Source organism: Sciurus carolinensis, chromosome X, assembly GCF_902686445.1.
Source record: "Sciurus carolinensis chromosome X, mSciCar1.2, whole genome shotgun sequence".
NCBI classification, from domain to species: domain Eukaryota; kingdom Metazoa; phylum Chordata; class Mammalia; order Rodentia; family Sciuridae; genus Sciurus; species Sciurus carolinensis.
Genome location: NC_062232.1, coordinates 24,720,862 through 24,743,996, shown reverse-complemented (window position 1 = coordinate 24,743,996; position 23,135 = coordinate 24,720,862). Strand labels below are relative to the sequence as shown.

At 36.8% G+C, this 23,135-nt stretch overlaps 1 protein-coding gene across 8 annotated transcripts in view; it reads left to right on the top strand.

The window, feature by feature from the left end:
* Dmd (dystrophin) overlaps nt 1–23,135 on the top strand; it is a 2,099,091-nt gene that overhangs the window by 2,060,982 nt on the left and 14,974 nt on the right. For all 8 annotated transcript variants that reach the window (XM_047536255.1, XM_047536256.1, XM_047536254.1 and 5 more), the window contains 3 exons: nt 9,407–9,650; nt 10,447–10,570; nt 22,462–22,554. In XM_047536255.1, coding sequence (XP_047392211.1) covers nt 9,407–9,650; nt 10,447–10,570; nt 22,462–22,554 — 461 coding nt within the window. The remainder of the gene's footprint in view (nt 1–9,406; nt 9,651–10,446; nt 10,571–22,461; nt 22,555–23,135) is intronic.

The window sequence follows — 23,135 nt, the reverse complement described above, 5'->3', positions numbered from 1 at the left end:
AGACTTGGTCTAGATGTTATTTCAGCAAAAATCTTTGGATATAATGTAGCAGTTTTGTCACATGCCTTGCATATTTGGTCAAATCTAAGGAAATTTCATCCTAATATCTTAAGTCAGTGATTTCATTTTGCCCAGTTGCTCAGCTGTGATAAAGCACAGATCATGGAAGATATGTAATAATTTCAAAATTGGGGAGTAACTATGATATGGTAGAGTCTAGAACTCAAGTATATATAGGGCAAATTTTGAATCATGAATCACTTTCTAAGCACTCTATGTTTATTTTTTTGCTAAGCTCAGTAAGTCTTAATAGATTACTTTCATTTCAGAGAACTTAAGTGCTATCTTTTGATAGTTTTCAGTATGCCTGAGTTTCCAAACCTAAAAAGTGCAAAATATGGAAAGGAAGAAACAATAACAACAACAAGAGTAACCAACATTTATCGAACGTGTAGAATGGGCTAAGCATGGTTCTAAGTTTTACATATAGAATGTAGACATATAGACCATACAGACTCATGAATCATCAGAATGGTGTTAATGCTTAAATCATTGTTGCCTAGAGTCAGCAAGGAGTAAATCAAGGTCCTTCTGACTCTAAGACCATCTTTCAAACCCTGCTCAAATTCCCTTCTCAACCACAGGTGGTAAAAGGCATCAAAAAAGGGAACATGTCAAAAAATATGTATGATTCCATTTTTTCCCTAATGGAACAAAGATTTTTTTCCTGTCTTTACATGCTTTGACGTCTCTTTTAAAATGCAGATATCACTAGAAGAAATGGTACATTATTATAAAATTCTAGTAAGTTTTAAATGTCTTATATAAAACCTTAATACTGAGCAAATTTCAGTAGGAAAGGAGTTGGAATTAAGAGCTTTGAATGCTTGAAAGGGGGACAGTGTTAAGAGAAGAGAATTAGACACAGGAGCCTGGGGGGTCCTGCCATTTTTTTAGTTTTGCTTAAGGCGAACCTAAAATATGCATACTCTTACTTCCCACTCTGTAAGATTCTTCTTAATTAACACCAGTAATGCCAAGGCTTGTGAATGTCTTTTCCACCTAGTTTAGGGGTATTTTGACTTTGTGCTTGATAGCATTTTACAGTACAACTTTAAATATTTTTATTGTGATTGAAAAGACTCTGTGCAATTTCCATTTTTAAAAATGCATTACACTGGCAGAATAATTTGTCTTTTTTTAAGAAGCTGCTAATTTGCTAAATTTACAGTTACTGTAATAGTTCTATATGATTTACTACATTTGCCTGTATCTAGATTTTGGTGGATATGATATAATTGCTTGTCATACTGTATGAGGGTAAAGCTGGATTTCTTTGGGTCTATTCCTTTTAGAAGCAGACCTTTGTAGTTGTTCTACTTTATAAAATAGACCCTGTGTATGCTCATGGTTTGCTATACAGCTTAATGTATATTCTTGGTCCCTGCAAAATGACCTTCATTTCTTTATTCCAAAAATATCATTATACAACTATAATTACACTTGGTAGGGAAGTTCCATTTAAAGAGTAGATGATGTACATTGAAATCGCTTGACCTCTGTACATTGATAGAAATTACAGGAAGAATAATACTAGTTATGATTGCCGGAGGGGTACTTGTAGTTATTGCTGCAGGGTCCAGGCACTTTTCACACTTTCAGCAAGTGGAAGTAAGGCAGTAAGCTTTGCCAACTTGATTTATCTCTTCTATGCGTTAGTTGGTTAGGAAATTTTTTTAAATGTAAATTTATATCTGAACAACCAAACATATACTTTGTGATATGAAATTAACAAATCATATACATCAATATAGTTGTAGAATGCAAAGATTTTTAACTGTACAGAGAATAAGAAATTAATAATGGATGGGAAACTTATTTTAGGATAACTAGCTACAGGAAGAAATTGTAGTGACAGAAGCCATGTGCCACGAATTTGAATTAGTGTTCTTCAGGGAGCTACCAGAAAAATGTAATTTACAAGATAATCAAGAATGTAAATAGATTCTCTGTGGAGTTGTTGCCTGATCCCTGACATATATTCATCTGTATTGAAATGGCCACATCTTAACAGTTGGAGAATCAGTAAGAGAGAGATGTACAACTTAGGGAAAAGCAAAATATACATTGACAACAATATAAATTGACAGGCAAGTGTTCAAATGAGTGAATTGTGTACATGTGGTTAAACTTACCTTGTAGCAACTTACCTTTGAACAGTGGTGTCTTATCAATCACTTATGAAAATGAGCTCCCCGACATGCCTTACAAATACAATGTTAAAAAAAAATCCACACTATTATACACTTTAGAAGGTATTTGCATAGATGTTCTTAAATATAAGAAAACAGCTTAATTCATAAGGGCTAAATAGCTCCATATCCCAACCCCTAATAAAAATATGTCCCAACACAGCTCTGTGACCAGGACTGCATTAATTAGAAAACCTTTAAGAAAAGTTATCTCCACTTCAACCCATTATGCATCAATTCTTCTTGATATTCTTCATGAACATTTGTAGATACTTTTTTTTTTTTTTTGGTGGTGCTGGGGATTGAACAAAGGGCCTTGTGCATGCAAGGCAAGCACTCTACCAACTGAGCTATATCCCCAGCCCATTGGAGATACCTTAAAAGAGAATTTAGACTCAAATCAAAGAACTTTGTGCTGTATTTTGTTATTGGCCAAGATACCTCTTTTGAGCCATTTCGAATTTTATAACCTTTGGCATGGCAGCTTATTCTTCCCCAGGGTCTCAGAAAGGAAAACTAATCCCTTACAATCAAGTTTGTTATTGATTTTACTAGGTAGCTTATGTTCGTCACTTGTCTGTTAAGGAGAAAGGTACTTGTTTGACTCATTTAATCCTGCCCTAGAGAATTGAGGTCTGAATGCATACTGACTATATATACATCTATATATACATAAATATGTATATTATATATACATCTATAAAATCAATGTGGCCTAGTGACCTCTGATTAAGATAAGATTAGCTCTTGCTTGAAGGCACCTTCCTCTGCTTCAACCATTTGTCTATAGTAGATAATATATGGAGTGAAAAATGAAAAACATACAGCTAGGCTTTAAAACAAGGAGGAACTTTGGATGGTGTAGAGGAAAATGGGGCAGAAGGGAGTGGGGGAAGGAAAGATAGCAGATGGAGTACATGTATGATTACATGAATGGTGTGAATCTACATTGGGTACAACCATAGAAATGAAAAGTTGTACCCATTGTGTACAATGAATCAATGCAATCTATAAGAATAAAAATTAATAAAATAAAACAAGGTGAACGTCTCTGCAGACTAGAAATGGAGGGGGCACGGAGCTGGGAGCAAAGCAAGTCATGGTGAGCAGTGAGTGAGCCGAGTTTGTAGACTTTAAGTTCCTGCTTTCATCATAGGGATTAAAATTTTCCCTACAATGTGGGACCCCAGAATCAAGATTACTATTTGAAATCAGGGCCCTACAAAAACATACCTGGAGAGATACATACCCATGCATACTTAAACTTGAACATGAACAAGAACAATTTAGACTACTGTGGGGAACTACAGCCTGTATAGAGCCATGGACCTGACAAATAAAGCATGGGGAAGAGGCAAGAGTGCAATAGGCAACATAGCCTTGAAGCCACCATCTGAACCAGTCTGCCCTAGTGTCTAGTGATGGAATTAGTGACATCACCGTACAACTCAACATAGAAGCTTCAAACTACCAATAGGAGATCTGCTTCTAGACAATACACTCCTGAGGGGTGGGGGAGTGCAGCCACCAAACAACTTGATAGAGAGAGATGAGTTTAGAAGGAGAGGAAAATATAAAGGAACATACAAACAACATCCCTTTCAAAATGTTCTCCAAATCAGAATCCAAGCACTAAAGAATGAGGTAGCTCCCCACCCCTCAAAAATTCATCAAAAGATGAATTAAGGCTACATGAAAATAAAATGGTAAGACACTATGACAAAGATAGTTCCAGTGCATTTAGTATGCTCAAGAGATGTAAGTCAGGGAGTGCTATTAACTAAAATAACAGGAAACTTTGCAAATAAAACTAATCATTGACGTTTCTAAACTCAAATTTCTGCCAAAACTCAGGCAGAGAAGGGAAGGGAATTAGAAGAATGATACTGAGGACCTTACTATGCATAGCACTAGGAGAAACAGATAAGAAAGTTAAATGAGCAATTAAGAGAAATAGAGAATTGACCACAAAGCTCTAAAGTGTACTTTACTATGTGTATTTTAGGGGTTCATTTTGGGGTATATTCGAGGGCTTTCAGAAGAAGAGAATGGAGGAAATGGCAGACAGGCAATATTTGAAGCTATAATGGCTAGGCATCTTCCAGAATTGAAGAAGGATGTGAGTCTTTAAGGAAATGGTCTCCCAAGAGAAATTTCAAACATCTGGGAAGGAAAGAAAGGCCTACATGAAGCAATTGGTATTCTTTACTGCACAGCTTTGAGAAGCCCTGGCTGATTAAAATGAGCCTTTTCTGTTTTTCACTGGAAAACACAAAAACAGAAATGTAATGTGTTGTATATACTAAACCATGTTTCCTGAACAAAGACACTGGTAAATGACTCCTTAAAGAAAACCTTGTGGACAATAAGACATACAGGATCAAGATATCCAGGAAGATCTCTCTAGAAAAGGTAGTCTTCTGTCAGTACTTTTGTGAAAAGTAGGTGGGAAGACAGTGATTGCTTGTTGTACTATCTGAAGTTCATGTTTAAAAACAGTGTTTTCAAAAGAAACAGGAATGATCTAATCTGGTAGAAAGAAAAAACTTGAATAAGATTCTACATAAAGGGCTGGGGAGATAGCTCAGCTGGTAGAGTGCTTGCCTCACAAGCACAAGGCCCTGAGTTCGATCCCCAGTACCGCAAAAAAAAAAAAAAAAAAAAATCAGAGGTGGGCAAGGTGGTGCAGGCCTATAATCCAAGAGAATGGGGAGCCTGAAGCAGGAGCATCACAAATTCAAGGCCAACCTGGTCAACTTAATAAGACTCTGTCTTAAAATAAAAAGGGCTAGGGATGTAGGTCAGTGGTAGAGTGACCCTGAATTCAATTCCCAGGTGGGGTGAGGGGGGTTTCAGTTGGAATATTTCAGTGAGTGTGGTGTTCTTTTAGTGAATAATTGCAAAGCAGGGAGGGGACAGAAGGCCATTCCTATGGAATGAGACTGTGAACATTAGATACTGCTTCAAGTTCACAGAAACATTTAGCTGATGACCTGTTAAGAGGTCAGAAGATGGATTTAATTAATGTGGATAGCTACATATATTGATTTAGACCCACAAGGTCAGTGTGTAGAATCTAGTTAAAGGTAAACTTGTTTTGATAAAACTCTTTTTATCATTGTTTTGTCAAAACGGGTTGCTATGGAAGAAACTGTACAAACAATTATCCTTGAAGATTGATAACAATAGTATTTCAATGAGTACAGATTGGAGATTCTGTTCCTGTAGATGAAAATGATCATACATTGATATTCTGCATGACTTTAAATAAATTCCTGGAAAGCTTGTAATATTAGATACAACAACAAACAACCAATAGTATAAAAACAACAACAAACCTATAGTATATTGGATTTTATTTCTGCTTCATTGTGAACATGTAGCAGTTTGAAACTGAGCATTTTGGAAGACATGTCATCCCCTGTAGAATGTTCCTTCCAGATATGGAACAACAGAAAATATTTTCCTAGCCAGGCATGGTGGTGCAGACCTGCAATCCCAGTGACTCAGGAGGCTGAGGCAGGAGGATTGCAATTTTGAGGCCAGACTCAGCAACTTAGCAAGGCTCTAAGCATCGTAGTGAGACCCTGTCTCAAAATAAAAAGGTCTGGAGAGGTAACTCAGTAGTAAAGCACCCCCAGGTTCAATTCCTAGCACCCCCAAATTTCCCCAATATGAAGCCTGATCTTGAGATTATCTTACTTTCTCAGACTGGACAATGGGAAAAGTTTTCTTACCACTTAAATCTTGTATCTTTTCTCATAGATTAACATATCTCCATGTTTATAGATAGGAATTTCTCTAACCTGATGAAATATCATCTATGAAAATCTGAAAACTGCCATCTTATTTTGGTGTTCATCATAACTGGAAGAAAGATATGAATAGTTCTAATCAGTCACTTTTGATTCTCCAAATCCTAAAGCATTTGGAACCATTGCATATGCTAATATTCTTGTTATATTTCGTTGGACAACAATCAAGTATAACTAAAAGAAAGTGGAATAACCATACAAATCGTAAATGACATAAAATTCATGGCAATAAACATTATTTGGTTTTTTTTGTTTGTTTGTTTGTGTCTTTTTGCGGTGCTGGGGATTGAACCCAGGACCTTGTGCTTGCAAGGCAAGCATTCTACCAACTGAGCTATATCCCCAGCCCCAATAAACATTATTTGGAAGAAAAAATATACTACATAAAAAATAAGCCAAGAACAATCAAGGTCTTCTACGAATCTAATGTCATAGGCCTCAAAATAAGTGTTAATAGAACTAAAAGGAGAAACTAACAAATCCATTATATTTCAACTTTCCTCTAATAAAAATTGATAACTGCAAGTAATAAAAAAAAAACCAACAGTGTAGACAATTTGAATAACAAATTTAGCATATTCTATGTATTTAGAAATTCTGCATTTTAGAGGGGGAAATATACATATTATTAAGTACTCAACAAACCCATTTTCCAAAGTGACTATGAACTAGATCACAAAAAGAAGTCTTGCTAAATTTCAAAGGATCAATGTCATATAGGCAGTCTCTGATTAAAATGCAAATTAATTAGAAGTGTGCACTAAAAACAAGTGAAAACATGTTTGGAAATATAAAAACTGCACTCAAATGACAACAGGATAACTTAAAAGATCATAATAAAGATTATAAAGTGTAATTAAAAATTAAATTAAATCAAGTGATATATTTCCAAACTTTTGGTCTACTTTTAAAGTACTACCAAGAAGCAAATCTGTAATCCTAAATGTATTTATTTTAAAACAGTAAAGATAGCTGGTCATGGTGGCACATGACTGTAATCTCATTGGCTCAGGAAACTGAGGCAGAAGGATCTCAAAGCAAGCCTCAACAACTTAGCAAGGCCCTGAGCAACTTAGTGAGACCCTGTCTCTAAATAAAATATAAAAAAGGTTAGGGATGTGGTTCAGTGGTTCAATCTCTGGTACAGAAAAAAAAAAGTAAAGATCAAAAGATAATTTAAGCGTTCTATGTGAAAAGCAAAAGGAAAAAAGTCCAGTAAAATAGAAAACATGATTAATAGACAAAAAAGAAACCAGAATAAATGAGGAACTCTGCCACATTCCTGGATGTAAAGACTCAATAATATGAACTCAGTTCTTCAGAATTTAATCTATAAATTCAATATGATTCAAATTCAAAGTTTCAACAAGGGTTTTTGTGAAATATGAAAATATAATATTAAAATCATAGAGACGATCAAAGATATCAGCATAGCCAAGACAATTTTAATGAAGAACAAAGTTGGGATGGGAGGGGCTAACAGACACCAACTGATTTAAAACATCACAGACCAATAGAATAGAATTGAGAACTCAGAAGCACAACTGTATATTTATGCACACTTGATATATTGCAGAGGCACTGTTAAAATCAAAGGGGGAGGGCTGGGGAGATAGCTCAGTCGGTAGAGTGCTTGCCTCTCAAGCACAAGACCCTGAGTTTGATCCCCAGCACTGCAAAAAAAAAAAAAAAATCAAAGGGGGAATCATGAGGTAATGAATGAGATTGACTCAATTCTTTGCAGAAAGTAAAATTAGATCACATGTTGATACTAAGCACAAAAATAGGTTCTGGGAAAATCAAAGACCTCAATGTGCAAAACGAAATTTTAGACTTTAAAATGTAGGTGTAAGGAAGATTTTCTTAAACAAAACTTAAAAAGCAGGAAACATGGAGAAATATGTTGAAACAATTTTTTTGTATTATAGGACACCATGAACAAAGTTAATCTACACTAAGAGAAGGGCAGGAGATAATATTTGCTATGCACGTAACTGACAGAGGATATGCATCTAGAATATGTCAAGAACTTTAATAAGAAAAGACAATCCAGTGGGAAAATGGGTAAAGGAAACATGAAAAGCCAGTTAACATGAAATAAATTCATCCTTTAGTAATCAGGGATGTGCAAATTAAAATGCACCCGTCACATTGCCCCCAAACATGAATGTCAAATAACACCAAGCAATACCAAGCTTTTGAGGATGTAGTCAAATGGAAAACCCCATTCACTACTGGTGAGAGAGTATATTGGTAAAACCACTTAGAAGAACATTTTGGTGATATGTAGCAATGCTGAAGATATTGTTAGGACCCAACAGTTCTACATCAAGATGTATTCTGTGTAGAATCTCTTAAACAGGTATCCAAAAAGACAGGTGTAAGGAAGTTCATTGCTTCATGATTTTTAATAGTGGAAAGTTGGAAACAACCTAAGTGCCACGGACAGGAGAATGTTGTTAGCATATTCAAGCAACAGAATAATACCTTACAGCAATAAAATAAACTGTGTATCAGCGTGGATAAATCTCCAAACGGTGTTGAAGGCAAATCAACTCTTAGAACGGTATGTACATTCTTAAGCATAAAGTTCTTAAATGTAAAATTTAAGAACATGCAAAATAATGATGTTGGAGATTAAATCACATGAAATGGCAATTTTTGTAGATTTAACAAAAAAACAGGTGAATATCAAAATCTTTAGGTTCATTGTAACATTTGTGGATACATCCATGGCAATGGTGGACATGGAATTCAGTATGGCATTATCTCCTTGGGTGCAATGGTGAGGAGGGAATGGTATGGTATTGAGGATACATGGGGAGCTTCAGCTTTAACTGTCATATTTAATTTCTTCGAAAAGATTTTGAAGAAAATATGGCAAATGTTAAAGTGATTAAAGTAGGGTGGTGGGTACGTGGATATACTCTTTCTATATTCTTCTACATTTCTGTTCAAAACGTTTGATTTTTTTTAATCAAACCAAAGTATAGATAGGGGCATAAAAATTTTAATTTCGTTATAAAGAAATACTTGCAAAATGATCAAATTTTTTGCTGTTTACTTGTCTGAACATAGCACTCATGAGACTTTTAGAATTGCATAAAAAATTGAAAAGCATCGCCCCTTATACGCTAGTCAAAAGATTTAAATTTTGTTTTGTTCTTTTAGCATTGGTAAGATCATCATCTCAAACACCATTCATTAGTGCCTCTCTTTTGCTTGCTCTTGTTTGGTGGTGGTCAGATTCTATCTGCCATGTTATAGGAAATCTGGTGATGATATTCAGTTTTCTTTCTTTTTTTCCTTTCCTCCCTTTTTTTAAAATGATGCCCACAGGAATCTGCAAGCAGAATATGATCGTCTAAAGCAGCAACATGAACATAAAGGCCTGTCCCCACTGCCATCTCCTCCAGAAATGATGCCCACCTCTCCACAGAGTCCTCGAGATGCTGAGCTCATTGCTGAGGCCAAACTACTGCGTCAACACAAAGGCCGCCTGGAAGCCAGGATGCAAATCCTAGAAGATCACAATAAACAGCTGGAGTCACAGTTACACAGGCTGAGGCAGCTGCTGGAGCAAGTGAGACCCATATCTCTCTAATATGAGATATTTACAAACATTTGTTTTTCCCTCTTAAGCAAAACTAAAAGCAGAACTCAGAGTTCTTGTAAGTATAAGCATCAATTCTTTAGTGCTTAGAATATGCCCAGCAAAATGCTAGATGTCAAAGCATATTTTTAAAAGGGAGAAAACTAGCGTGCCTTTTTATATAAGATGTGCCCTGCCAAAATGTTTTTATTAGACCAATTTGAAAGCCATCTTTGAAAAATACAATTCCAAAATTTACTTCTTGAAATGGAACTCTCTTCTTTAAAATTAGTTATAACTTCTAATATACCTTTGGACTTTTCTCCTGATCCCTAACATATCATTTTTTAAGCTTCCATTAAAAACCTAGCAAGATACTGCATTGTCACAGACTCTATGCAGACTTGGCCCTGACTTTGAGGGAATTTTAAGTTCTCTGTTGTATTACTTAATACTTCCCCAAAATATGAATTCTCCGTTGCATTGTTAAGATCTCGTGTGATCTCAGCATTCTCACATAGCTTTCAAAATATTTCAGTCTTTCAGTCTAATGATATAAATATCTTGCCCTACTGTAACTCTTTTTTTCTCACTTTTGTGACAGTGCACAATTCATATACAAAGCTAATATCCACAGATCATATCAACAGTAAAATATCCCAAGTTCAATAACCTTCGGGAGATTTCTAAGTAGAGTAGGTCAAAATTTCTGGCCCTGAGTTCTGTAAATTTTATTTTATATATTCATTTATTATGAAAAATAATTGTTTTCTTTTGGATACCTTAGCCCCAGGCAGAGGCCAAGGTGAATGGTACCACGGTATCTTCTCCTTCAACCTCTCTACAGAGGTCAGATAGCAGTCAGCCCATGCTGCTCCGAGTGGTTGGCAGTCAAACTTCAGAATCTATGGGTAAGTGTATTAGCTACTCCTAGATTTTGTTGTCTCCTAAGATCGGGGAGTGGTGCATTGTTCGCTAGTAGTTCAAATCATTAGCTGGATTATCTAATATCATTTCTTTTTTCTTTTTTTTTTTTTTTTTGTTGCTGGGGATCGAACCCAGGGCCTTGTACTTACAAAGCAAGCACTCTACCGACTGAGCTACCTCCCCAGCCCCTAATATCATTTCTGTATACAGTATTGTCATAAATTCCTTAAGGGATATGATGATCCTAGTCTTCAAAGAGCTAGCCTTCAGTTATTCAGGACAAGCAGTTCATTCATTTTGGAGACCAGGGAAGGCTTTATTACCAGTTGTTATTTGTGATGGCTCCCAAAAACTGGAGTGATGTGTCAATCAACTTTTCATCATCATGACCAACATCCCAACAATAATAACTCAGAAGAGGAAAAGCTTAATTTTGGGCTTACACTTTCAGAGGTGTCAGTCTATGGTTGACCAAATCCATTGCTCTAAGCCTGAGGTGAAGCAGAACATCATGGCAGAGGAAAGTTGCACACCTCATAGCAGCTGGGAAGCAGAGAGAGAGAGGTGCTAAGGACAAAATATAAACCATAAAGGCATGCCTCCAATTACCTGCTTTCTCCAGCTATGCATTACCTGCCTACAGTTACCCACCAGTACAGTAGTCCTTTCAAATTATTAATCCATCAAATGGATTAATCTGATTAGATTATAGCTCTCATAATTCAATCATTTTACCTCTGAATACTCCTGCCTTGTCTCCTATGAGCTTTCAGGGGCCACCTCATATTCAGATCATAATGAGTACAAACCAAGCATACCCTGAGGTAGGAATAGTGTAAGGGAGGGTGTAGAGATTAGGCCCAAGGGTGAGGAAACAGCCAGTAGTCTGTTAAATAGAAAAATAAGGTCCAAACCAAGGATACAGGGAAATAAGCCTTCAGGAAAAGGTTGGGGGCTCATTATAGCGAAATGAATATTGGGTTGAGGTGTTTGACTCATTTTTGTAAGTGTGAGGAAGCCAATGAAAATCACATACCAGGCTAAAAAAAGATCTAAGAAAAAATTTCTTAAAAGGTGTGTTCTAGCCCCTGTATTTGACCCAAAGTAAAACTTTTATCAATGAAAAGACCAATTAGGAGGCAGTTGCCAAAACTGAGGCATGTGAGTTGTGAGTGCCTACATTTGAGAGATGTGGGAGGAAATGAGTATGAAACTGTTCCATGAAAATAGAATTCCCAGGACAGGGTGACTGACTGAAGAGTAGAAGGGAAGGAAATGAGGGGAGAAGATTGGGGTGGCAGAAGATAGTAAAACTTGATTTTGGATATAATATTTTTGAGGAGCTGTCAGGTCTTCTGTGTTATGTCTAGAAAGAAGTTATAGGTCTATCCCAAGTGTTAGAGGGCAGACTGTGGAGATTTGAGAGTGAACTCCATTAAACTGATTGCTGAAGGATATGGGATGAGAAATAGATAGCAAATGTACTCAGATACAATGCCTTGGGAAAGACCTCCATTTGGGTGATGGGATGCTGAAGGACTGGGACGTAGGAATAGGTTCAAGGAAAGTGTGATCAAAGCTCAATGGAAATGAGGATAAATCACAACCTAGTGGGTCACTGGAAATGCATTGGCCTCTTTGGAGAATATTTTCAGCCAAGAGAAGGGAAGTTAGAAAACTTCAATCCTTCCAAAGAAATTAAAAGATCAGTTCATCTTTAAAATGAGGAAAGTTAGTAGAATGAAATCAGGCATTACTATCCTGTGTTCATACATGATTGTATGACCAATGTAATCCTACATAATGTATAACCGGAAGAATGAGACATTATACTCCATGTATATATGATGTGTAAAAATACATTCTACTATCATGTATAACTAATAACAAATTTTTTAAAAGTGAGTGAGAACTAAGGAAAATGATAACACTTTGGGGACATTACCAGGTAGGTAAAAATGAGATGAGTTTGTGGAGGAAAAGGGTCAGTGAAATGGGTCAGTGTGGTCTGTTGTCATTCTTCAGCAAGGTTCTCTGCCTAGGATTGGGTTCTAAGAAATCTGGAATAGATGAGGCATAAATGATAAAAGAAGGTCAAAATGAGCAAGGCATGTTATAGTGGTAATAAATGGCTGTGACAGGGGTTGTTAACCAGTTGCTCATTGTTTTTTCCTGCAGTGCTAGGTTAGACAGTAGTGTTTTATGAAGGCCACAAATATTTGACCCATTTCCTTCATTTCTCCTTCTCTCTTGAGGCCAAATGAGCATGAGTCAGCACCATGTTCTAGCCTCCTTTTCCCTGGGTCCTAAACTGGTTATATTTGACTCTCCCAATAATACTTCACAGAGCCATGCACAATGGTGCACATCAGTATTCCAAGCTATTGGGAAGACTGAAGCAGGAGGATTAATTAATTGAGCCCAGCAGGATCAATGTAGTGAGACCCTCATCTCAAAATACATCCCCTCCTTGCCTCACACAAATAAGTATTACCTCACAGAAGAGACTTGTGAGTCCTTGATTCCTCACATCTAAAGTTCCTCTGCCTGTGCTATGATGGTGTATTCATACTTGAGCTCTTCCATAGAGGTAGACTAAGGAGAATGAAAATGCTTAAATTGATAGGAAAGAAAGGAAAGGTCAAAGGTATGCATGAAATTTATGGTGAAAGATTAGGAGACATCATGGAAGTAAAATGTTTTCAAGGGATTTCTACTTTTTAAGATGTAGCTTCCCTGTAAACTGCTGAAGGTTTTTCGTGGCAATCATTGAGGGTTTAAAGGTGTGGTTCACAAGGCAAGGGTTGTGGGGCTCATCAGCAGGGTGGTGAGACCCTTATGATGCCAGTAGGCTAAGATGGGAAAGATGTTGAGGAGAGTGGATGAGGGATCTGAGGTCGAGGGCATTTCTGAGGGAGAACAGATGATTGAAGCAAATTTGATGATGTTCAAGCATCTGGAGTGGTAAGGAGAGGCATGTGCTCCTCTGGAGAAGTCAAACTCTTGTACGATAGCCAGGTTTCAGTTGTTTGGAGAAGGAAGGGAATATGTTTGAGGTTGTTTTCCTAACTTTACTACACCTCAGTGATTTAGGGCAGTGTCTGTGTCAGACTCTCTTTCTCCACATGAGATCTGAATACAGCTAATGGACTATTGGGACTATAAATGATAGCACAGTGCATGAAAAAATATTGCATGCCTTTGAAAAGTCTATAAATTCTGAAAACAACTGAGCTTTAGTGCTTCTGTTGTTATTTCCTACTTCAAAATTTTCCTTTTTTTTTGAAGTAAGTAAAGCATGTGAAATTAAGTCGCATATTTTAGCAGTGCGATTCAGAGCCCTGGGTGCTTAGAAGCATTAATTATTTAGGTTGTCAACACTGATGAAAAGGCAGCATTCCTATTAAAGCACCCAAACGAAAATACACATCAGGCTGTGTTCCTGATGATTTGTGGAAATAAGATTGTGGCAGAATTGAATACAGGGACAGAAGTGCTATATTCCAGTGGCTATGTTAAGCTAAGAGATAACTTGCCAATATAAGATAGATCAGCTATGTTGTTAAGTTTGTTCTTTGAAAGAAAAGACTGAATTCAAAGGTGCTTTATCTTATTGTTTTTTTTTTTTTCTGAACCACATAGCCAACTTCATTTAAGAAGGGAAAAAAGGATTATCGTTTTGAAAGAGGCTTGCAGGTGTTTAAATAAATGCAATGTGTGTCCTCATGATTTGAAGGTTTGAGATGCGATAAGACTGGGATCTGCTGAGCCCTATTCAGGATAGAGAATGGCATTCTTCATATATACAACCTCAATCATTTTCTTTTAACTGAAATATGGAAGAAGTCATACTAGGTGATCTGTCTAAAGAGTTGGAGTATAGTCAGCCCTTCCTACCTAGCAGCCTCTGCATTCATGGATTCAATTAACCACAGTTAGAAAGTATGGGGGTGGGAATTCACCTATACCGAACATGTGTACACTTTTTCTTGTCATTGTTCCCTAAACATACAGTATAACAATTATTGTTTACATAGCACTTGCATTGTCTTAGGTGTTATAAGTGATTTGGAGTTGATTTAGATTATACAAAAGGATGTATGTGGGGTACATGCAAATACTATGCCATTTTATGTATAAAAGGCAGCATGATGGATTTGTTGGTAACTGCAAGGGATCTTGGAATGAATCCCCCAAAATAATGAGGGACAGAGGACTTCCTTAAACCATGAAATGCTTATCATCAATATGTCTCTGTGTACCTATGTGTTCTATATAACTTTCACTGGGACAGTATGCTAATGAAGTACACACTCTATTGGAGGAAACAAAGAAAGAAAGAAATAGAAACTAATAAAGTAGGTTATCCAGCTTTCCATTGCTGTGACCGAAATACCTGATAAAAAAAATTTATAGAAGGAAAAGTTTATTTGGATGCATGTTTTCAGAGGTTCAGTCCATAGTTTATCAACCCCAAGGCAGAAACATGATGTAGAAGGACATGGCAGAGGAAAGCTGCTCAGCTCATGGCAGCCAGGAAACTGGGACAAGTTATAGTCCCCGAGGACACACCTCCAGTGACCTACTTCCTCCAGCCACACCTCACCTGCCTACAGTTACCATCCAGTAGTCTGTTCAAATCATTAATCCATCAAATGGTTTACACTACTGATGAAGTCATAGCTCTCATAAATCCAATATTTTCACCTCTGAACATTGTCGCATTGCCTAACACATGAGTTTGAGGGGACATTCCTAGATCCAAACCATAGCAAGGCTTATCTTGTTTTAACTTTCCTGAGCTCTGCACCCTGGAGTCTATGTCCTTATCTCTAGTGACTTATCACCTTCTACAAGTTTATTCTTTGTAAAATGTTTTGTATTTTATTTGTCATTGTTCCCTAGCATTTAGGTGGGGGTACTAGGGATTGAACCCAGGGGCACTTAACCACTGAGCCATATCTCCAGTTCTTTATTTATTTAGAGACAGGTCCTTGCTAAATTGCTGAAGCTGGCTTTGAACCTGCCATCCTCCTGCCTTATCCTCCTGAGCCACTGAGATGATAGGCATGTGCCATAGCACCTGGCGTGATTGAATAATTGATGCAGGATTACTATGTAAGCAATATAGAATCCTCCTTAGTGTATCACATCAAGGCTTTCCTCAAGATTCTCTCTGTATCCCCCTCACTGTTCTTCCTGGGCTATCTTTCCATCCTTGGTAACCCTACATCCAAATTTCCAGCCCAGACCTCTCTCCTGAGCATCTTCTGGATAAAAATATTACCCACTCTGAAATCATGATCAAAACTTCTTTTCTGCCAGGCACAGTGGTACATGCCTGTAATTCCAGCACCTTGGGAGAGTGAGGCAGGAGGATCATAAGTTTGAGGCCAGCCTCAACAACATAATGAGGTTCTAAGCAATATAGTGAGACTGTCTCAATAAAAAATAAAAAGGACTGGGAATGTGGTTCAGTGGTTAAGTGCTTCTGGATTCAATCCCTGGTATCCCCCCAAAACTTCCTATTTTCCAGACTATAAAAAGATTGTCATTTTCTATACTTTCTTCCTGTACCTGCCTTCCTTAGCCATGTTCCACCACCAATCCAATTGCCAAGGTCAGTTTGTTTTGCTTCTTATAAAAAGAACAAAATCCTTCAATTCATCTGCCCAAATTTAGTCCTCATCATGCACTGCCTGAACAGATTATATAAATACTTTCCTAATTGGTTCCTCTGTCTTTGGCATCTTCACCTTTCCAAGCCATCTTCCAGATGGTTCTAGTTACTCCCCTGCCAATCAGATTATATTATATTATTTCCTTCCTTTAGCATTTTATGACTTCTTTGTGCTTTCAAAATGAAGTCCAAACTCTTCAACATGATCTATAACATTGAGCACAAATTTTTCTTTTTCTTTTTTGAGGGATTGGTGGGGGAATACCGGGGATTGAAACCAGAGGGACTTTATCACTGAGCCACATCTCCAGCCCTCTTTACTTTTTATTTTGAGACAGGGTCTCACTGTGATGCTTAGGGCCTCAATAAGGTGCAGAGGCTGGCCTTGAACTCACAGTCCTCCTGCCTCACCCTCTCAAGCTGCTGGTATTACACCACCACACCTAGCTGCACAATGTTTTCTTAACCTGAAATATACCATTTTTTTGTTTCATGCAGTGAATCTTCCTTTGGAATCTCTCATGCATTGTATGGTTTTATTATGCATTATAACTTATAATTTATCCTGTGTTAATAATAGTTACTAGCATTTATTTCTTCCCCCTAGAACTCCCTAGAACATAAGCCCCTGAAGGACAGGGCCTAAGTCTTGCTTATTTTCTTTCCTAACTGAGCACCCTTTCTGTTGCATCCTTTATGCAACAAGTAAAAGTACTTGCTGAATTAATGTTTTAGAAATCAAGCACAATACATTCTTGTGTACATCTGGAGCAATCTGTGTATTTAAGTTTAGCTCCTTATTTCCATATCTCTCACAGATTAAAACTGACCAACTAATTATCAGCATTATCGTGGCATACCATAATTTATTTTAAATTTTATGCACAGTATTTATGTGTAAAATTGAAAGCACCTACTCTAAATGATGATGTTAAAAAAAAGTTAACTGAAGACAAAGATAGAGTACCAGATAAATCATTGTAATTTTTCTTCTGGAAAACTAGAGAAAGACAAAAAGACATTAATAAATAACACATCAAATTGGAAATTGGTTAAAATCCAAAGAAAAATCATAGTGGGCATATTTGTTCATACACAGCCTCCTTTAAAAGAGAAAGTAATTTTCTTATCCACAGCTCCTTTTTTAAAAAGAGAATAATCTGCTTAGATGTGAGTAAAATATTTTCTGCATAGACTGAATAGGTTCTGCCTAAAATTGTTTTGTAAGCAAGTGGAACCATGATCAACTTTGGAATTGAGGAAAGGGAAGTGAGTCAGATAAAATATCATTCCTTCAAGAAAAGTCTGAAACTATAGTGTGTTTCAGAAGACTTAAAAAATATCTTGCCATGGTCAGCCATTCCATTTCTGTTTTCTTAGATTAAATTGAGTCATCCCATTGATTTTTTTCCCCCTCACTTCATCTGTGATTGAAGGAAACGATTGTATTATGGTGTATCAAGGTAGTATTTAAATTTGACTCTTTCCTTATTTTGAAACATTCATTTTTGAAATGTTTCAGTTATTTCTTTGGGCTAACTTCAGACAAGCCCAGATTGTATTGCTAGTAATCCAAAAAGAATTTTTATGTATGTTTGTGGGAATCAATTTGGAGTTGAATCAAGTTGAAGTGTTAATGTTAAGCAGTGTGCTATTGAGCAGGCAGTGAATCAGTAAAGTATAGGTAAGGACTGACCAGGTTCCTAGTGGGCACATTAGCAATTCCGTATGTATTTCCTTATTGAATAAATGGAAAGATTTTTTTTTTCTTTCTTTTTTTGGTGGGGTGAGTGAGGGCTTGTTGTCACAGGTATGGTTATTAGAATCAGGAACATTTGGGGGTTTAGCATATGACCAAACAACCCATAGATATTGACATCTTCCTAGGTTGATGCCTTCAAACAGTATATCAGCTCTCATATTTTTATTTTTCATTGACATATAGTATTGGTACTTATTTTGGGGGTACAGCATCATAATTCAATACATATATACAATGTGTAATGATCAAACCAGATTATTCAGCATTTCTGTCTCCTCAAATCTTACCATTTTTATGTGTTAGAAACCTTCTGTTGGCTATTGCCATGTTATAATTAACCACAAAATTCTTTTTCTTTTTAATTTATTTATGTATTTTTATTTTATTTTATTTTACTTTTTTTTTCTTTTTTTGGTACCAGGAATTGTATCCAGGAGTGCTGAATCATTGAGCCACATCTTCAGCCCTTTTTGTATTTTTATGTACAGACAGGGTCTCACTGAATTGCTGAGGCTGGCTTTGAACTCATGACCCTCCTGCCTCAACCTCCCGAGCTGCTGGGATTACAGGAGTACACCACCACACCCAGAGACAAAATTCTTAAGTTGCACGTTCTCATTCACATCTCTGTTACTTGGCTAAAGTTTTCTAAGAGCACAGCTGCACTTGACTCTAGGTCATGGGTTGGATTCAGGATTGTCCCATACATGACCAAATCCAAATTCTTGGGCCCGGGAAGTTTGGTCCTCCCAAACATTGGTCACTCTTGTCTACACTAGCTTTCTTCTTGCTGTACTTTGAGCAAGTCACCTACACTCTCCTCTTGGGATCTTTGCATTTTCTGTTTTGTCTGTTTGTTGCATTTTCTCCTTATATGCCTACAAGACTCACACCCTCAAGTCCTTAAAGGTTTTGCTCAACTGCAATTTATCAATGAAGGCTTCCAAGACTGCCCTTTCTGAAGACTCTCCCTCATTGTCCTTTGCTAACCTTCTCCTCAAAAATGTTTATCACCACCCAACATACATAAATAATTTACTCGTTTATTTGTTCAGCATATGTACCTCCATAAGAATGCGAGATTCATTGAGACAGGGCTTTTTGGTTGTTCAACTCCATAACTCCAGCATCTAGAACCATGCCTGGAATACAGTTGGTTTTGGTTAATTTTTTTAATGAAAATTAATCTTACTGTTTTAATTTTTATGGGTTTTATTTAAAGCATTAACAAAAAACTGACCCAGTATCTTAGAGTACAATGATGTTACTTTCAATTCAGGTTTTATTTAGCAGTTTTGACTTTTCTGTATAATCTAATATGGAAAATATTAGGCATTAAGCATTTTTCAGTCAGTTGATTCACTTCTACTCATCCATGTGTGAGATGTATTGATTTCAATTAAAAAGATAAAGTTATCTTGAGAAATCTGGAGAATATTGAGAAAAGAAGAAAACAAGATGATACTTCACTTGTTTATGTGCTATATAGGATGTATTAAATACTCAAAAATGTTTGAATGGGGATTAGGGGCATAGATGAGTGGTAGAATGTGTGCTTGGCATGCACAAGGCCCCTGGGTTCAATCTTCAGCGCTAAAAAAAGTTCAAGTGGATATAATTATCACTGCTATGAAAGTTTTCCATTAAAACAACCCAATTTTACATTTGTACTTGGGCACTCCTATTTGAGACTCACAGATGATAGTTTATCTGTAAAGATGAACTTGGCTGACATCATTAGATTTATACTTTATAATTTGATCCTTGAAATAATTCAGGGACAAGAATGCCAATCACATTGAACTGAACCTGAATCTTAACACAGTACTGTTGAGTTCCTCGAGCTCCAGTATGATGTAATTAAACTGTCAGAAATAGTAACATCGATGTTCATGAGTGTCTCTGTAGGTTCTGATTTATTCTGTAAGATATACTGTCACTGAAGTGGACTTGCTGCCATTAAAAATGCCTCATGTTTCCCAATTCAGCAAAAATTTGCATCACTAATGGAACAAAGAGGTATAATCAGCCCTGCAGTTGTCAGGATCCTGTTCCTCCTGGTAGTATTTCATTCATTCCACCTTCACCAGACAATGGGCACTTAAGACTACAAGGAAAAAGAAACAAAAAATATTGAATGTCAATTTTTCTTTCTTTAAACATTGTGTATGTGTGTGTGTGTGTGTACGCTCACGTGTGTGCGCATGTATAGAGTATTCCTTTTCTATTTTGTGACCTTAATCCTTCAGTACTCCTTTTCTGTCCTTGTTATTTCAAAGAGATTTCCTATGGTCTATTACCATGAGATACACAGAGGCGTTTTATTATCTCAGAATCTTAACTCTCCATTCTAATAATGATATGAAGCCTCATATCCATCTAAGGTATGATTTTTGTCTTAATGGTTATCATTGGCAGTGATTCTTTTAGTTGGTGCTTTAAAAGCAAGGATGAGCTGGGTGTGGTGGTGCATGCTTGTAATCCCAGCCACTCGGGAGGCTGAGGCAGGAGGATCCCAAGTTCAAGGCCAGCTTCAGAAATTTAGGGAGACTGTGTCTCAAAAAAGGTTTGGGGATGTAACTTAGTGGTAACTCACCCCTGGGTTCAATCCCCAGTACTCACCCCCCAAAAAGATGAATATGTAAGAATAACTTCAGCATTACAATCATCATTGAAAATCCAAGTGGTATAGACTGAAGGAAATGACAAGAATTCGTAAATCACTTACTCACTGGCTCCCCAATCATTTCCAAGTCAGATGTGAACCTGAGGTTGTCCTTAAACACAGTCATTATTATTGACTTGCTCAAGTAAACTCTTGTCTTAGATGGAAGTAAGAAGGTGCAGAACAAGTACAGCTTGAAAAGATGATATTTTCATTATTGGAAGATTGACTATTATGGAAAATTAATTTCAAAGAACCTTCAAAATTCAGATGAATTTGATTTGTACCCAAGAAATTTTCCCCTTACCACCAAATGTTCTTTGAGGGGTATTTCTTTAATGCAAGAATGAACAATGAGACACTGGTGATCCACAAAATCTGTAAGGCGATTCCCATTCCCTGAGAAGGCGATCCAGTCCTCAATAACTACTTTACTTACAAATCAACACTCTACTCACAGAAGCAGCTTCTCAAAACTGAAAAAGAAAATTTCTCTCTATAAAATGATGAAATATCATTTCGATAATGTAGTCCCAAGTAGCAAAGAAGAAAGGGACAAAACTCCCCATTAAACCCTATGTCTACTATCCTTAAGAATACTAATGTTTCATTATCTATGCAGATCACGTGCAACTTTTATTTCTATTACATTGGACTTTAAAGGTACTTGAGTTTGGTTTGTAATTTTAGATAAATGTCAAAGTGAAGAATGAAAAAAACTATCTCAGTGTCTTTACTTCCTTCTTACCTTCATAAAGTAAATGTGACATTCTTTTGTGTTGAGGGGACACACTGCAAGTTCGTAATAATTATTTGATTACCCAAAAAATGTTCAGCTGGGTGCAATGGCACATGCCTGTAATCCTGGCAACTCAGGAAGCTGAAGCAGGAGGATTGCAAGCTCCAGAACAGCCTTCTTGATAATAGCGTGACCCTGTCTCAAAAGAAAAAATAAAATGGACTGGAGATATAACTTAGTGAACCCCTGGGAGTTCAATTCCAGTACCAGTTGGGGGAGAGGGTTCACATTTCTTAATGGATCATAAGAAAAGAAAGTTTGTCAACTTTATCTTAACTTGTTCTCCCCCTACCCCATGGTACCAGGGATTGGACCCAGGGGTGCTTAACCACTGAGCCACATCCCTAACCCTTTTTAATTTTCACTGGGATTACAAACTTTAACTTCTAAATATGTAGTTTTCTTCTCCAAAAATAGTGACACAGACAAATAACCATGTGGAATTCTTTGCTTTAAAGAATAATTCCCTAATTAGTAAGCTGGAGGATTTTTTTTTGTTAATGTTCTTTATGAGCAAGTAAAAGAATTACATTTATATATAATTTACATATAATATATATATACTTTTTATTTTTTGTACTGGGGATCTAACCAAGGGGCTCTTTACCACTGAGCTATATCCCCAGTTCTTTTTTTTTTTTTTTTTTTTTTTGGGTGCTGGGGATCGAACTCAGGGCCTTGTGCTTACAAGGCAAGCACTCTACCGACTGAGCTATCTCCCCAGTCCCCTTGTTATTTTTTATTTTGAGACAAGGTCTCAATAAGTTGCTGAAGGTCTTGCTGAGTTGCTGAGGCTGGCCTCAAATTTATGATCCTCCTGTCTCAGCCTCCCTAGTCACTGTTATTACAGGTGTGCACCACCATGCCCAGCTATAATGGTTTTTAAAAAGTGATCATGACCATTTTCTCTGAAACCTCTGTGTTTTGCCAACATAAAATTCACCATTTTTTGTTTGTTCTTTCATTAAGGCGAGGAAGATCTTCTCAGTCCTCCCCAGGACACAAGCACAGGGTTAGAGGAAGTGATGGAGCAACTCAACAACTCCTTCCCTAGTTCAAGAGGTAAGCTCCAATACCTAGGTGGGTCTCACTCCAACTGGAATGATGCCACTGTCTTCTGTACCCTACTGATGTGTGTATTGCCACATGAAAGCCAACATGTGCCCATGGAATGCCAATTTAGGTCCATGATGGGAAGATTTTATTTTTAGTATGAATTTCTGGTTTGGTATATTTGGAATTCAATCACCTATGTCATCAAGATGTTTCTAGAAATAAGAATTCTACTTTGTCATATATTTTACTTGCTTAATAGTTTGGTCTGAAGAGTTAATTAGGAGGTATCTTTTACTTAATAAGAGCAATTATTATGTGACTTTTCCAAATGAGAAAATTAATGCCCTTGTGTTGCTTTTGCCAGGAACATATGGCTGCTTTGTGCTACAGTGAGGCCTAGATCATGCCTACAAAGTGGTGGTGCTAGGAATTCTGACTCGAAAGCTGATGCCCTTTATTTTTTAAAAATTATATGATAATGAGTCTTTAAAGAATAGTTTGCTATTCCGTAGTTGGAATACAGGCTTTGAAAAGAAAGGTATTAACATTGTTTTTCTTTCTTTCCATCACTTTGACCTCGTGTATTG